Raw genomic sequence first — 16,622 nt, forward strand, 5'->3', positions numbered from 1 at the left:
GGTTATTGAAGATCAGAGAGTCGCTGGGTCTAAACACAGCTACTCCTGGAGTGCAGCATGTCGAAGCTGGTTGATACATGTCCACCCGCTGCCCTTGGGTTGACCTTTAAGACCTTGGAGTTATCAGAGGGAAGCGACCATGCGGTGGGGCTGGAGGACCACCTACGGTGTGACGTGAGTTGTGTGGCGATCTTGCACAGCTCAAGGAGAGGAGATCTAGAGATACAGTCTACACAGGGGGCTCTTGGCCCATATAGATCCGGGACTGGGAATCCACGTGAGCATCTAAACACCTGGGATAAATAATTGCCAGCCCATAGATGGCAGAGGTGCTTTTTCCCAGTCTATCCAGTTGGTCTGATTAACCTCCTCTGTGGTGTTGACCCATGTAGCAAGATGACTCTGTCCACCAGAGGCAAACCAATACTGGTAATTTCAGGCAAAAGTGGGCTTAGTGGATATATCTGTACTAATTAATTCAACACAGCTAGCAATTCTGATAGTTTGCACCACCAAATTGTTAACATGCTTCCAGCATCAACTTGGCCCAGCTCAGCTAACATAGACCCAAACAATCCCCGGGCATCAGATTGGAGACAGCACACACGAAGGACCATTCCCAAAGCGTATTTTGGATCAGTCCACCCTGTTCTGGAGGCTGAGAGAGTATAACAACGTGGACATGGCCAGACTAGTCCAGCTGGCCTCAGAGTCAGAGGACAGGCAACGTACTTTTTTTGTTTACCAGCACATCCATAATGAGTGGGCTCAAAAGTTTAAGGTACTGGAGAGTCAACACCAGCCAGAACAGCCCTAGCAGTTTTTGTCCTACAGAATGAAGACTCTCAGGCTCCTTGGTTGTAGATGACAAAGGCAAATGTTATTAGATGAAGATGTAAAGAGAAGGTGCTGGCAGAGAAGGAAGGTCAGAGCACACCCTTGCTGTAGGGCAGTAGTGTCCAAAGTCAAGTGCAGAAGGGCTTATTGTGGTGCTCATTACTGACATCCCAGACAGAACAGTCCAGTTGTTCTGAAGGTTTGTTCCGGATAAGAAAATCCAGCGCAAAGGCTCTTGCATTTACCTGTTCAGAGCAGCTGAACAGCCCTCTGCTTCCAAGAGTACACATCCCAGTCAAGGCTTATCCCTATGGCTTGTAGGTGCTCTATGTTCTGCCTTTCTTCTTTGCAAAGGGGATATCCTCTTAGCAATGGGCACTGCCCCGTGTAGCTCCAGTCTTTACCCTTCCTAACATATCCCTATGGGTGAGTTGGGGTCTGGGTGGGACCCCTAGCTTGTGGGGCAGGGGAGAGCAGCAGGGCATGCACGTAAAGCTGAGGAAGGTCTGTTGTTGCCCACATCTCATTGCTAGTCCTTAACAGAGGGGAACCTGGAGGCTAGGCCAGATCTTTCTTGCAAGTGTTTCTTCCCAAGTAAAAGAGGTGAACTCTGCTCTGGGCTGGGTTCCGACATACTGCTCTCCACTTGGAAATACACTGAAATTCCTGATCTGGGGCTGTTCCTCTCCTATTTGCTCAGAGTCACCAGGCAGACACTCAAATTCCAGGAAAACTCGAAAACTGACTGCAATCCCTGTTAATAATAAATCACACGCAGAAGGATGCAGATATGTGAGCATCAAATGCCAGAGGAAGATAGGTCCAAACTAGGTGTCCTCATTCCCAGACACCAATATGGCTATAGCTCCCATTTCTGGTCAAGTGGGTCCACATGAACGGTCCCACAGCTACCTGTGCTGAACCCTCCTCAGAGTATGACCCTCCTTATCACATTTATTGTTTTAATACTTCAAAGACTTTACTACGAGCTAGTAATTGCACCCCACCTTCCTGTTACTGCCTGCTGGCCCTTGATTGAGAATGGGTGATGACCACAATGTCGAAATCCAGAAGCAAAAATGTTTCAGGCCCTCATGAAGCCGAAAGAAAGGCATATTGTTAATATCTGAATTGAGTATCTACATGTGAGCTGAGCAAGGTACCCCATCCTGAGGCTTACGTTGTCCAGACTTGGCTGCCAAAAGGACTCAGCACCTTGACTTGCTTCCATAGACCTCTAATTTGCACTTTAGTATGAAGAATTTTCTCATAAGAGTGGCTTCTCTGGGAATGAAAAGCCAGAATGAAAGCTGCAGGACGGGACCACAGACTGAAATAAAACTGTTGCTCTCTAAAGCTTTGTAAGGGATCTTGTTGTAGGTAGGCCACAGGGGCACAAGGTGTTTCAGAGTACAGAGAGATTTGGAGAAGTGTTTTTTTCCCACTGTCTCAGTATTTGTGAGATTTTAAAAATGTTTTTGTGGTCCGCCTGAGACCCAAGAAGTTTTCCATCCAGATGATGTATTTATGGAAATGTGGGTGAATGAACTGTATTCTTAACATGGAGGGGTCCTTGCAGCTGGATTATTTGTTGTCTAAGAAGATGTGTCCTCCAATCTGAAGATTTTTCTGCATCTGGAGCGTTCATAACATCACTTTCAGCTCCTGTAATAAGGATGATGTTCACCAACTGTGCCCTTTCCTGATGGACCAGACATCACAGCCCCGAGCATCCCCAACCCAGGGAAGGGGACTGAACACAGCAAAACTCCCATCACCCTGCCATGGCTGCCTTTCTGCTGTCTCCACCCTGTGGCTTCAGCCTATCCTGGATAAAAAGGAAAGCAAGATAAGAAGGCCAGGAAGAGGGATCAGGTGAGGACGAGTTAAATACAGATTTTGAAGGCTGGGGGAACTCTCTTGCTATCATGGAGACATGATCATCTGGCTTGGGTACAGCAGGGGTGACATCTGGCATGCAGAGGATGGTGGTGGGAAGTGGAGTCTCCAGGGAGATGCTCTTTCCTTCTGCTTTGCTGGCACAGATCTGGAGCTCAGATTTAAGGCAGAGGGGGTGAGCTCTCTGCAAGGCCTTTGTTTATGGCCACGAGGACAGCAAGCACAGGCTCCCTCATCTCCAAGGGAAGACGGAGCTGGATCCCCTGATGCCAGCTCCCAGGACTGCGAGCTGGCCAGGGAAGTTGGCTGTCCCTTCTCTCCAACACTGAATTAGCTGCTAATTTTAACTGAGAGTGACCTTGAACAGATTGGTGGGGAAGGAAACTCTGGAGAAAGGAGGTCTGGAAGCAGCCTAGGAAAGGAGCACGTGTGGCAGGTCACAGCAAAACCTGTCTCCAGGAGTGGGCATCTGCAGATGCTGAGGGCAGAAGAGTGGAAAGCATGCGACAAGAGTCCTGGGAGAGCAGAACGAGGAAATCAGCAATTTAGAGACTTTCTGAGGCAGGGATGGTGTCGTAACACCTGACTCAAGCCTCTGAGGGATGGGCAATCATCCAGAAACAGCTCCAGCCCTCTTGCCTACAACCCAGCAGGACTGAAGGGAGTGTCTTTGACATCACACATACCTCTCTAAAGCAGCCATGGGCTCTGAGTTTGTGAAGAAAAGAGTCTCATTATCTGTGGAGGGTTTTTCTGGCTTCTGGCAGAGATGGGGTGTTGCACTGAGGGGCTGGTGGGGATGGAGAGGACTATCCTGGGGCAGATATGTTGGGGACTCTGTCTCTGCTCCACAGCAGTAACACACCTCTGCTCTCTGCCACCCACGCAGTGCAGCTGTGACACACGGCCCCAGCCTCTCCTTTCGTTAGGGGGTCCTCAGGGATGGCTACACTTCTCAGACCCAGTCTGGAGCTTCACCAGCCCTTGGGAATGCTCTCAACCAAGACTTCTTGGAGAAGCAAGCCAGATGAAGTCTCCCTTGGATGTAAGCACCAACCTAGCTAGCTGCCTGGTAAGGGAGGTGGCCCTCCTGGCAAAAAAAGTGGTCACTGTTCCCTTTGGTGAAGCAGCTTGGTGACCAGAGCTCAGCCTGGCAGGACATTGATGTCCTTGTTTGCTCTGTAGTATTTGCCAGGGGATATTTGTTCTGCCATGTGTGGGTGGAGGTAAACCAGAGCAAGGTGAGAACTCCTCACCACCTCCCTTTCCTGTGGCCCTGCCTCACTTTTTGATGGCAGCGTGGCGACCTCCAGACACCCTGTCCTTCAGGGAGTGGGTGGGGACACTCAGATCCTCAGGGTGCCAGGCTCTTTATCAGCCTGGGAGAGGTCCTGAGCTCCAGGCACATGCCAACGTGGACTGTTGGTGAGGATGTGTCTGCCAATGCTCTTCTGCTCATGGCCGAACAAGAGCCTAGCATGGGATGGCATTGAAAAAAGTTCATTTTCCAGGATGTGACTTCGATACATCACTGCTGTGCTTTTGCTTGGTACCAGCCTACCAAGCCCACCTCGCAGCTCCAGGGTCCAGCTGCAGCCTGTTAAAGTAGATGCAGACTTCTCTCTGTTGGGCAGCCTCCTTCCCAGAAAGGATACCAGCTCCCCCATTAGCCAGAGATCTGGAAACATTAATCTTCATACATAAAATCAGCTAATCTTCTTGTCCTGCTCTGATTTTAGCCCAACTTCCTAAAGACACTCAGGAAAGCCTATAGCTTATGCTATGCTTAATCTTTTATTAGACACAACAAAACCCACATTGCGACGAATGCCTGGGTTATGGAGAAGTATCAGCCAGAGCTCACACCTTACTAGACATCAGAGAAGCCACCTGATTCCCTCCATGCTGCTGCTCCCTGCAGCCCTGCCCTCTCACTGGTTTTCCTTTGCTCTTCCTCTTGCTCCCACCTCTCACCTCTGAGCACCGACTGATTTTTCCATGTCTGTCTCACCAGCTGGCCCTGGCTCCAAGTTTCCAGATGCACTTTCTGCCTTGCTAAGGTGCCACGGGGTTTGCCCTACAACCAGGGGACATTTCCACATCTGCTAGGTGGAGAACTGAGAAATATCACAGAAACTTTCCCTCCAGTGCCTCAATCCACTTGCAAACAGGGTGTTAGTGCAGATGAGCGTAACACTAACAGAAGACCAGACAGGAGCTACTGGAGAGAGTCCAGCAGAGTGCTATGAGGATGGTGAGGGGACTGGAACATCCCTCCTATGAGGAGAGGCTGAGGGAGCTGGGCTTGTTCAGCCTGGAGAAGAGAAGGCTGAGAGGGGACCTTAGAAATACTTATAAATATCTCAAAGATGGGTGTCAGGAGGATGGGGCCAGACTCTTTGCAGTGGTGCCCAGCAACAGGACAAGGGGCAACGGGCACGAACTGAAGCACAGGAAGCTCCAGCTGAATGCAAGGAAGAACTTCTTCCCTCTGAGGGTGATGGAGCCCTGGCACAGGCTGCCCAGGGAGGTTGTGGATTCTCCTTCTCTGGAGATATTCAAGACCCTCCTGGACAAGGTCCTGTGCAGCCTGCTGTAGGTGACCCTGCTTCGGCAGGGGGGTTGGACTAGATGACCCACAGAGGTCCCTTCCAACCCCGAACATTCTGTGATTCTGTGCTGCTGTGATTTTCAGACAGAGGATGAGGATGAAGTAACAGGACCAAGGCTGCATGGGAAAACAGTAGCAAAGACCAGTAACTAAGGTCTTTCTGTAGAAGAACTGGAAAGATCATTACAGTGGTCTTTGGAAAGGCCACCTGGCACCTAGGGAAGAAACGAAAGGACTCTCTTGGTAGTCATGCAAGGTACAGATCTTTAAGTACCCCGTTTATTCCTTGTCTTGGCTATTCAGAGAGTTCATACTCTGTTTATGGCAGGAATTGCCTCTTGTCTTGTAAAACACCTTGCACAGCTTGATGCCTGCAACACAGACAAATAAACAACATGCTCTTCTTGGGTAGCGTCACAGAGTCCTTGTAACCGAGCTGTCTGCACGAGTGATAGGGTCCCTGCTGCGGATCGCTCAAGAATCACAAACTGATTGTGGGAGCCTGGATCACTTTTACTGCCTTTCTCCCCCTCTGAGACTCACCTGTGAGCCTCTGGCTGGAGCTCACCCACCGTGAAGAGACACCTCTTAGGCTGCCAGCTAGGTGTGGGGGGTCAAAGGGGCTCTTGCAGAGCTTGCTGAGGCCATTGGAGGAATCATGGTCCCCTGGGGTACAGTTGCCTCCTGGGCTGGAGGTCGCAGGACACAGCATCCTGCTTCTCACTTGGATTTTTGACTGAGGTCCCTGACGTACATGTCCATGATGTGGACAGGACTGCAGGTCCTTTTCTCTCCAACTGTCTGATCTCTGCTGTGGTGGAGCTGTGGGGTCCATTTCCCAGTGGTTTTGGTGGCTGTTGCCTAAAACCATGGCCGCGCACTGGGCTCATGGTCTCCCTCCACCCCCTGGAGAGACTCCAGTTGGTGGTACAGCCCCCAGCCACACTCCCTTAAGCAAAGAAAGAGTTGCCAGTGCCTTCTACAACGGCTTCGTGGAGGAAGCACACGTGACTATGCAACCAGGTGAGTGTCAGCCCATCCATTTATCACAGGCCTGGCAGGGAAAAAATTTCAGCAATTGTTTGTGCAATGTGAACAAAACAGGCTGCGGTGTCCAGTGCAGAGGAAGCGCGGCTCACAGTCTCTTTGTTGTGTTCACCCTGGGCTTGGCCACGTGTTGCTATTGGCCATAAAAATATCCATTTCCTTTCTAAATTGAGCTACAATACTTGACTCTTTGGCCTTGGGCGATAATGAAATGCACAAGTGCTTAGCAAACACCCTGCAACTCTTCCTCCTGGTTTGTTCCAGCACAAATGATCTGCAGTCTTCAACAAAATATTTGCAGCCAAGGCATCATATATCTTTCATCTGCATTTATTTGCAGCATGTCATCTCATTAATACAAATCTCCTAGTTCTGCGTGGAGTTCCTGGTAAATGTGAAAGACCAAGATGGAGTTCAAGCAGGGGAAAGACTGTTTCTTCAACTGTAGAGAAATTATTGAATAAATGACTTCTTGTTTAAAACAAGCCTTGTATAATTACAGCACATATAACTTGTCCCTTGGAGCTATGAAACAAATGGACCAATCCTAATTCATCTTAAATTAGTACTGGGACCCACTAGCGCTGGGCTCAGGGGGGCCAAGGACAGGGTTGTGAAGACAGAGAGGAGTGGAGAAGGTTTGGTGATGGTTTGATGAAGAGGTCTGTGTAACCATGTCCAAGCCCTGGCCGCAGGGCTGCTCCCCAGGTGTTCATGATGAATTGGAGGATGACTTCTGATGGCTCACAGAAATGCTGGGGGGAAATTTCATCTTCTTCCACGAGGAGCGATGCTGCCCATGGGTCTGCTGTGGAAAGCAGCTGCAGATCAGATATATTATGTGTGGGATAAGAAAAGGGGCTGATTCATTATCCATGTTTGGACACTTAGGGGCAGGGGGAATCCCATCTCCTGACCATGCGTGTCTAATGTTTCTCTCCACACCCTGAGATTTCCCATCCAGCTCAAGATGCAGTCCTAGGGGGGTGCAGGTCTCCCACAGACCCCTATCCACCAGCCCTGTGAAAACATCCTGCACACCCTGGGGTATCTCCACTAGATCTAGGATTTCTGAGACCGGATCATCTCACCCAGTTCCCTTCCTCCTGGTCTGGGACACTAGTTTTCTGCAGTTCAATCCCCCTCCTGTCCTGAGGATGCAGGGAATGACATTTTCAAGCTGGGCAAACCATCAGTCTCCAGAGACTTTGGCCTCCTGTGGATGCTAAACCAGTACCTACATGCTCTTTCTTCTGGTTGTGGGTCTGCAAAGGTGGCGTAAACAGCGTATGGAGCCAGGCAAAGAGCTGTTCACATCGACACAAGCAATGCTGCCCTGTCAGGAACACCAGGGAGGTGATGCTGGCATGACCGTGGGGGATTTTGTCTCATCACAAGCGATAGACAGGCGCCTTACGGCACTGAAGATCAAGGCCTTGGACCGAAAGTAGCTACTCATAGCCCTGTCATTCCCACAGATTTGTTATGAATCTTCTGACTCCTTTTTCCTTCTAGGCTCTTTGCAGCAGTGGCGTGCGTAGGTAACTCTGTGTCACGTGCTGGTGATGGTCAGGTGTTTTCTCTGGCACACGGGGGTCATCTCTACTGTTTCTTGCTCACAGCATCCTTGTTACACTACGAAAACCACCACAGAAGGACTCAGAATCTGGTTCGTGGGGTAGAAAACAGCAGACCAAACACCCCGGAGAAATGCTGCTCCGTGCCACAACCTGAAGGAGAGTCCCTCTGGGTCGCAGCCCAGTCCTGTGGTCCTAACACTCCTTCAGTGTGCCATCTGTGCCTTATTTCCTCATCCTCCACTCCCCAGCCCAGCACAACCGCTGATCGGAGACCACCCTGCAGCCTAGTGTGGACATTCCCACTGGAGCAACATGTCAGAGATGCACCAGAGAGCGGGGAAAGGGCATCTGAACCCTCCTGGTGCTGGACATGGAGCAGGACCTGCTATGGGACTGGCGTGATGAACCGATGCTGTAACAGGAGCTTGTGCAGTGAAGGGCTCAGCAAAGCGAGGAGGGTGTTGGTTTGATATTTTTTTATGTATTTTATATTTTTTTGATATTTTAATATATTTTAATATATTGAATATATTTTTTTTTTCATCGCCGGGTACCAGGAGCCACACAGATTTGCAGGGAAGGAGGGACATCTCGTGGCCACACCACGAACATCTCCGGACTCCGTTCAACCGTCCCTCCCCGCCCCTGGGTACCACCCCAGCATCACCCCGAGCTGCCCAGGGAGCCCCACGGCCTCTCCGCTTCTCCTCCGTGGTGGGAACGGGCAGCACGGGGGCTACTTCTCACCCTGACACCCGGATAAAGACATGGAAAATGGTCGTATCATGTTCTTTATTATTGACTTGGGGCAGGGGGGTGGCACCACCTGGAGATATTGCTCCAGAGCTTCGGGGCCTGGTGTGATCCAAGGAAGTGCAGACAGGATGCATTCCCACCCCTGCCCGTGGCAAGAAGCAGTGGCATCAGAACAGGGGGAGAGATTGTGCCCCCCCGATACCACCACCCCAGCCATGGCCCCCTCTTCTTGGGCTGCAGCTGCCGGGCCGAGGGGTTTTTGTTTCTCCTTGTGGGTCACGAAGGAGTCTGCTAACCTTTGCGGCAGATACGATGTCTGCAAAGTGGGTACAGACCTCCAGGGTGGGTGGGGAAGGGGCTCTGCCAGCTCTCAGCCACCTCTTTAGTCTCCAGGATAACCACAGCGCTGGCAGCGCCCACCTCCCTCATGTCCCTCCTTGTTCCCTGTCTCCAAACGCATCGTGGTGGCACAGAGGAGAAAGGGAAGGGGCTGAAACGAGCCATCACCGGGCTGCGCGGGACAGTGGCTTTCCTCCAGATCTGTTCCCAGGAGCTGATGGGACTGTGGCTTTACTGCTGAGGTTCCGGCTCGTACTGCTTCTCCGTGGCAGTGTAGAAGTCCTCAAGGACCGACTGCAGGTATTCGAAGGTCGGTCGCTCCTCAGGCTTGTTTCGCCAGCATTTCAGGATGATGTTGTAGAGTTCCCCAGGGCACATGTCCGGGCAGGGCATGCGGTAGCCCCGCTCCAGGTTGCGAATCACCTCGGGGTTGGTCATCCCTGGAGGGAAACGCAGCCCAACAGGAGGTATTCAGCACCCTGGGGGTGAAGCTCAGTGGTCCCCATAGCTCACATCCAGGCAGGGCTGGAAGGGCATGAGGCGCCATGATGCTGGGCTATGCCTGGGCACCATCCCTTCTTCAGGGACCTCCCCCCTCCATTCCTCTGCCCCGTCCCTGACTCCCCTCTACAGGTTGTTCCTAGCACTGGTATAACTGATGCTCATGGAAGAAGAGGAGAGGAAACCCAGCATGAAGAAACAGGGGTGCATGCCTGGGCACACATGTGCACACTTGGGTACGTGTCCCCAAGTGTAGAGCAGCACCAGATGCTTTGACGCTGATGCACGCTCACCCCATATTCCCAACGTACCTGGGTAAGGGATCCTGCCGTAGGTTATGATCTCTGTCAGGAGGATCCCGAAAGACCACACGTCAGATTTGATGGTGAAAACTCCAAAGTTAATGGCCTCTGGCGCCGTCCATTTGATTGGGAATTTGGCACCTGTCCGGAGGAAGCAAAGGGAAATAGCATGTGGAGGCACAGCACCTCCCTCCTCTCCCTCAAGCAGTTTCCCAGACACTGAGCCCTGGGTCCTGTGGGCTGTTGACCGCATCAGGGGGCTGTGATGGGACTTACTGAAAGAACCATGGAGTTATGGAGATAAGGCCAGAGGAAGGTAGCTGCTGCTTATCTCCTGTTTTTATTAAAAGACCATTTCCACCTGACTTCTTTTTGCCATTCTTCGTTCTCTTTCCAGTGCAATCAAGGCTATTTCATCATAAAAGACTTTTTCACATATACTTGCTTATGAACTTCCATAGATACTGATAGATGGAGGCCAAATAATGAAAAAACTTAATGTATTAGGTTACTGATGACACGCATATTAAAAAAAATAGTCTATGTAAGCTATTTTACTCATGAAATTAGAGGGATCTGCAGTTTTATGACACCTTTGCATCTCTTGTGTGTTTAGCAATGGGATCTCAGGAACGGAGCCAGGAATGGTAGCACAGACCAGAGCCACGCACGCCGAGGGAACGATGCTCGGAGCGAGCAGTGCCTGCCACAGCCCTCGGGCATCAAGCAGCTCTCATGAGCTACCTGAAGAGCTACCCATATCTCTTCAGGTAAGCAACCTGCCATTGGGAATGAGTGCATTTCTATGTGTCTGTGCTATTCAAATCCAATGCCTGAAGTAGCTTTATTAGATGTCAAGAACAGTAGGATTTTATTCTATATAAAATCACTGACTGTAAGGGGGTTGTTTTTAGTGAAAGTGCGTAAAAGATACAGCAAAATATAAATTCTCAAATTCTTAAAGCTGCATATGTGTATTAAAACCAAATGTAGTCCCATTTTATTTTGTCCACTAAATTCTTGTTTTGCACGCCGAGGACAGCAATGACCATAAGATTGCAATTTCAGTTTAGCTAAGGCTGAAATAAAACCCCAAACCCCTGAACACTTTGATAAGTAGGAACTGAATGTGTTAAAGACTGCAGAGGAAACCACATTTTTATTTGTATATATCCTTTCAGGACTGAAAGCTCAAATACAGTGTGTGAAAGAAGTGCCTTTGTTGTTGCACATCATACTCTGACAAGAAGACTGACGAGGCTCGGAAAGGCAGTCTACGAAGCGAAAATTGTTCAAAGTAGATAGAGGGGCAGTTGTTATTTCAGATTAAAGCTAGTTGGAAAAGTGCTGATAGGAACTGTTTTCTACTGGAAATGTAGCTCCTTTGGGTGTGTTAGCAGAATTATACTGATTTCACCAAAACTTCTCTTAAGGATAAAAACTGCCTTAAAAAATTGCAGCAATCTGACAGTACCCCTTTGTGAAAAATTACATGTGCAAGCTTTTACTACTTTGAAATAGTTTCACGTGTTGAAATGGGCATAATTACTATCATAAAATATTTTGGGAACAGCAAATTGAAAGAAAAGTTTCCTATCTTGTAAGAGAAAAAAATATATTCAGGTTCCTTTCTCCAGGTTATTCTTTTTATCTTCATCCCAACTCTAGAGGAGGACAAAATTTTAAAATCTTCTGGTTACTGTTTCTTATAACAGGCTTAATTATTTTATTTCAACTGTTTCTGCTTGTTTCAACCATTTCTGCTTGTTTCGCTGATGCTCTGTAAAGTCTCTTTGCAATGTGAATGACACAATCACGTAATCGACCTCAAAGTATGGAGAAAAAGCTGCCACCAGAGGAATTTGACTCAAGCCCGTAGTCAAATGGCTGTAGATGGACCTCTGCACCAGCCAAACCTGTTGTTACCTCTCATGACCATGCTGTCCTGTCCACCACCAGTTCCCAGCAGGGCACTTGGCTTTGCAGGTGGAGTCGTAAGGAGATTTCACATTAACATGGGAAATATAGGGTTTTGTGTGCCTTTTTAGTTTGGTTGGGGTGTTTTTTAGATGTTCAAGGTACTCAGTTCCCATGAGAAACACCTGCTCAGCTGCAATCCCTCTCCCATATTTTGTAAGTTATCCCTCTGTAGTGGAAAGGACTTGGTCTGATCTGGGTTCGGTTTGCCTGGGACATCTGGAAACTGCCGTTAGATCCAGATTCATGGCTCCAGCTCCCCTCTGCAGCCCTGCGGTGTGCGATGACTGAGTTACACTGCTATTTCCTCCCCTTCGGACCGACTCGCTGCGAACACGTAGGCATAGGCAGCAGGTTTCATTAGCAGAGGTCAAACCTCTCCAGTAACGCAACCTGAGACTCAGCAGGACTCCCCCAAACAGTGCCAAAAGACTTTTTTCCCGTTTCCCTGTGCAAACCTCACTTACTCTTTATTGCTCCCAAGAGCTGCTCCCTCTCCCAGGACCCCATTTTTGGCTCTCTTGCTTGCTCTACCTGCTGCCTGGGTGCTGACAAGGGCAGAAATGGGGGCTGTGGTCTCAAGCCAATGGCAGTCATGCCTCGTGCCTCGTGCCAGCCCAGTCCTTGGACACCCCGTATCTTGGCAGGTCTGCATGGCAGGAGGATTAGAGATAAGGGAAATGTGTTGGTGAGGCAATGCTGGGAACGACACCCACCTTCTTGTGCCAAGTATTCGTTCTCAATGATCCTGGCCAGGCCAAAATCAGCGATTTTGCAGCAGAGTGTCTCTGAGACGAGGATGTTGGCCGCTCTCAAGTCACGGTGGATGGAGTTCATTCGCTCGATGTACGCCATTCCCTCTGCCACCTAAGAGAGAAGGAAGAGCCCATCTTCATCTGTTGCCTACCCGTGACAACAAGCTAGCCTGCCTGCATCTTCCCCATCTTTACAAAAATACAGCATGTGTATAGGGTTGCTCACATGCCTCTGTGTGCAAGGATGTGCATATGTGCTCCGTGGATGGATGGATGGATGGATGGACAGATAGATCAACAGATGACAGAATCACAGAATGGTAGGGGTTGGAAGGGACCTCTCTGGGTCATCTAGTCCAACCCTCCTGACGAAGCAGGGTCACCCAGAGCAGGCTGCACAGGACCTTGTCCAGGAGGGTCTTGAATATCTCCAGAGAAGGAGACTCCACAACCTCCCCGGGCAGCCTGTTCCAGTGCTCCATCACCCTCAGAGTGAGGAAGTTCTTCCTCATGTTCAGACGGAACTTCCTATGCTTCAGTTTGTGCCCATTGCCCCTTGTCCTGTCGCTGGGCACCACTGAAAAGAGTCTGGCTCCATCCTCCTGACACCCACCCTTCAGATATTTATAAGCTTATATTAGCTCCCCTCTCAGCCTTCTCTTCTTCAGGCTGAACAAGCCCAGCTCCCTCAGCCTCTCCTCGTAGGATATGGATATCCTCGATGGATAAACAGGTAGACAGATACATACACAGATAAATAGATACTGCCTATGTACACATGCATATGTGAAGCTCTACCAGCATACACCCAGCCTCCAAAACCTTTAAGCAGCCAAGTCAAGCAGAACAGAAGCAGCACTCTCTGTTTTGCTCAGAAGTTACAGCTGTGAGTTGTGTCTGTATTGAGATACAGAAAGTTGAAGCAAACCTGAAGCCACATCACTGGATTCCCAGTTTCTGCCACAAGACTCTACCCTCTAGTTGGTATTTTAATCACAAAGACTCCAGGTTAAATACGTGGATTAAAAAAAGAAAAAACCCTCAAAGAGCTCATCTGTCCCTCAGTCACAGTAGGAAAGTCCAGATCTAGGAGGACAACTAGATGTTCTTCAGTAACCTCCGCTGTTCTCCCTCACTGATCTGCTTTGGAGTGGGGAGGAGACCCCTGGAGCTTCCTCTGCAATAAGACTGAGATGGATGTTTCCTTTCCCTGTGCTGGATCCAGACTAGAACCCAGGACACAATATTGTTCCCCTTTGATACCTACAGGATGCAACAGAGCAGAAGACCCAGATATCCATAGAAATATGACTGGGATAGCGAGCATGTCCCTGGACAAATTCCTTGTCCTGGGCACACAATGCCTTCTTCAACTGCCTCCAAACTTTACTTTGGGAGGTTCTTGCTCCCAAGATTGTCTTTCACTGTTCAGCTCCTTGGAGCAGGGAGCAGCCCTGGGGACGTGCCTGGTGTGTGACAAGCCCCTGTCAATGATGACAGCAATCTTTTATTGCTGGTGGTGGGAGATACAGAAAAAAAGAGATTGCAAAGTTTCTCTATCAGTCGAGTCTCAGATTTGGGTTAGGCACTTAGCAGGAGAGTGAGTGGATGTACTCAACCCCTGCTAATAATGGTTAGTACCTATTAAAGCTTTTATGCGCTTGTGGGTGAGGGCAGAGCAATTTTCCACTCCATACACATTCACATCAGCATCTCGACTTACATGTGGTTTTAAACAGGAAACTAACACATACTTTCCAATGCTGCATTTCTAACCTGTGTCAACACCCCTTCAGCGCAAGTGCTGTTTGCTGCAGTGGAAAATGGAAGAATTGATGTAATTTCCTGTCCTGATGTTAATGAGATAGTACCCAGCGATGGGCCCGTTCCAGCCCAGCATGCTTTCGAGCATGTACCCTCGAAACTGACCACAGGATCTTATGCATCAACCCAGAGGCTTCTAATTTTAACTCCGACAGATGTTATTGGATCCAAAATTGCACTCGAGGGGGTTGGGTGCCTGCTGGGCCGTGATGTCGTCCCGACTCGGCAGAGGAACTGATTGCAAAATAGTTTGAAAGACTGTTCTTTCTCTCCTCCTCCTCCTCCTCCCGGAGCTAGCCAGAGAGTGTTTGAATCCTTGCCCTGGGGACGTGGTGCTGGGGTGGGAGTAGGAATGCTGAAAGCTCTCCTTTCCATTGATGCCCATGGTTTGAGGAATGGGCAAAACCCTTCCTACCCCACATGCTGTGGGTGGCTTCTGTGGTTTATTACATGGCTGGGCTGTGTGGGTTTGGTCTTCCTTTGACTGTCCTGGTCCTGCAAGTGATGTACAGTGCAGGATGCTGCAAACCTTGTGGAGGGATGCAAGAAGGGTGGGTGGGTGCTTCCAGGTGCCCATGAAGATGTGACATCCACGTGCACTTGCTCAACCCTAGTCATGGTGCCCACTGTGGGGACCATTTGACAGCTGTAGTGGATGGGCTTCTGGCCAGCTCAGGCCACACCACGTGATCGCATTCAAGGCTTAGATCCTGAACTTGGAGAGGAGGTTTGGGTGCATGAGTTTCCCTGGGACGGGTTTCTCCCAGGGGTTCCTGCGGGCAGTGTGCTGTCAGACCTATACCACCCTGGGACCTGGTGCCTGTGACAAAAAAGATCATTGCCCTCTCCTCAGATGCTTCCACATACCTGCCTGGAAATGTTTCATTATCCCACATGCTTAGCGTAAGCTATAATATCATGTTAAATAAATGTCTGAGTACTCATAACTTAGTTCTGCAATCCCTGCCTCACACTTGGGTATAGCGTTGGCCAACAGCTTTGCTCTGTGTCACCCCTGTGGCTATAGCTGGGTGTAGATTGTGCTGACTACGGCACTTTCCTCTTGCATAGAAATTCATCAATCGTATTTCTGGGGTAATGCTCCCAGCAAAACTGGGAGCTCTATACTGTGGGTGAATTTGGACCATTCTGTTTATCTTCAGGAATTTCAAATAAAACACAGGCTACACCTTTCAAGAAAAGGAATGAAAGAGTAAAAAAGGAAGGAAGGGAAGTGGGGAGGTAGAGAGAGAAGGAGAGAAAGAAGGAAGAAATTAAGTGAAAGATACTAAACAGGGAGGCTCAAGTTGGCCCCACAACCTGTCACAAACAACAAAGATAAATCTGCAGATATGCAAGATTTATCAGTAGTGAAGAGGGAAAGCACTGAAACATGTTCCTCTGCACCCTTCATATGAATGCACGCCTATATGGGTGCAGAGGAAAATAAAAATGACAGGTGAGGACACAGCTTTAAAGTATTTAAATATTTTCATCCTGGTTAAAGTAAGAACAAAAATATTTCGCTATCATATAACATTTGCTCAAATATTAAGAATCTCCGGTTTTTAGCACATTATAAAGTAACTCTCTATGATGGCTGGAAGCAGGTGGCCAGCCTTTACACATAGTTTGCTCAGGCTCACTGTGACCTGGAGAAGCTGAGTGATCATATGGGTGAATCTCAAACCTGCATATCAAAATAGCTGTATTCACCCACTGATGTTTTATAGCTTTCTTCCAATATTTCCAAAATTAGCCTAGCTCTGCTCCAGGTGAGCCAAACTCTGTCGACAGTTGGCTAGGACCAAAGTGGAGCCATTTTGCCAATCTCATCCTTCATGTACAACTTGTTGTCAAGGTGCTGCCACTCTCGCAGTTTCCCTAACTTTGACCTGTTTGGGTTTACATGCACTTCTGGACTAAAAAGTTACGGTGCAGCTGCAACTATTAACTTTCACAGCCTGGGGATGCTTAGAGGGAAACAACCCTATAAAGATATAAATTTGTTGTCACAAGGAGCAATATTCCCAGACTGGAGGATCAGAACATCCTTTATGCGTAATCGTCAGAAGGGAAGAACTACTGAAAGCCAGAGCATCTCTGCGTTTTCAACGTAGAGTCTCTCTGTTGAGCTTTTTCTTCCTTTTTTGGTAAAAAGAGAAAAAAAATCTTATTTCCTGCTCAGCAAGCC

The 16,622-nt window shown here is 49.0% G+C and overlaps 1 protein-coding gene across 1 annotated transcript in view; it reads right to left on the bottom strand.

Annotated features, from left to right (window-relative positions):
* Positions 1-9,231: 9,231 nt before the first annotated feature.
* Positions 9,232-16,622, bottom strand: part of BLK (BLK proto-oncogene, Src family tyrosine kinase) — a 37,287-nt gene continuing 29,896 nt past the window's right edge. Inside the window, exons 11-13 of the mRNA XM_009942310.2 lie at positions 12,566-12,716; positions 9,882-10,013; positions 9,232-9,509 (exon numbers count right to left, since the gene is read on the bottom strand). Of these exons, the coding sequence (XP_009940612.2) occupies positions 9,301-9,509; positions 9,882-10,013; positions 12,566-12,716 (492 nt within the window). The 3' untranslated portion in view covers positions 9,232-9,300. The remainder of the gene's footprint in view (positions 9,510-9,881; positions 10,014-12,565; positions 12,717-16,622) is intronic.

This window comes from Opisthocomus hoazin, chromosome 2 (assembly GCF_030867145.1).
Source record: "Opisthocomus hoazin isolate bOpiHoa1 chromosome 2, bOpiHoa1.hap1, whole genome shotgun sequence".
Classification (NCBI taxonomy): domain Eukaryota; kingdom Metazoa; phylum Chordata; class Aves; order Opisthocomiformes; family Opisthocomidae; genus Opisthocomus; species Opisthocomus hoazin.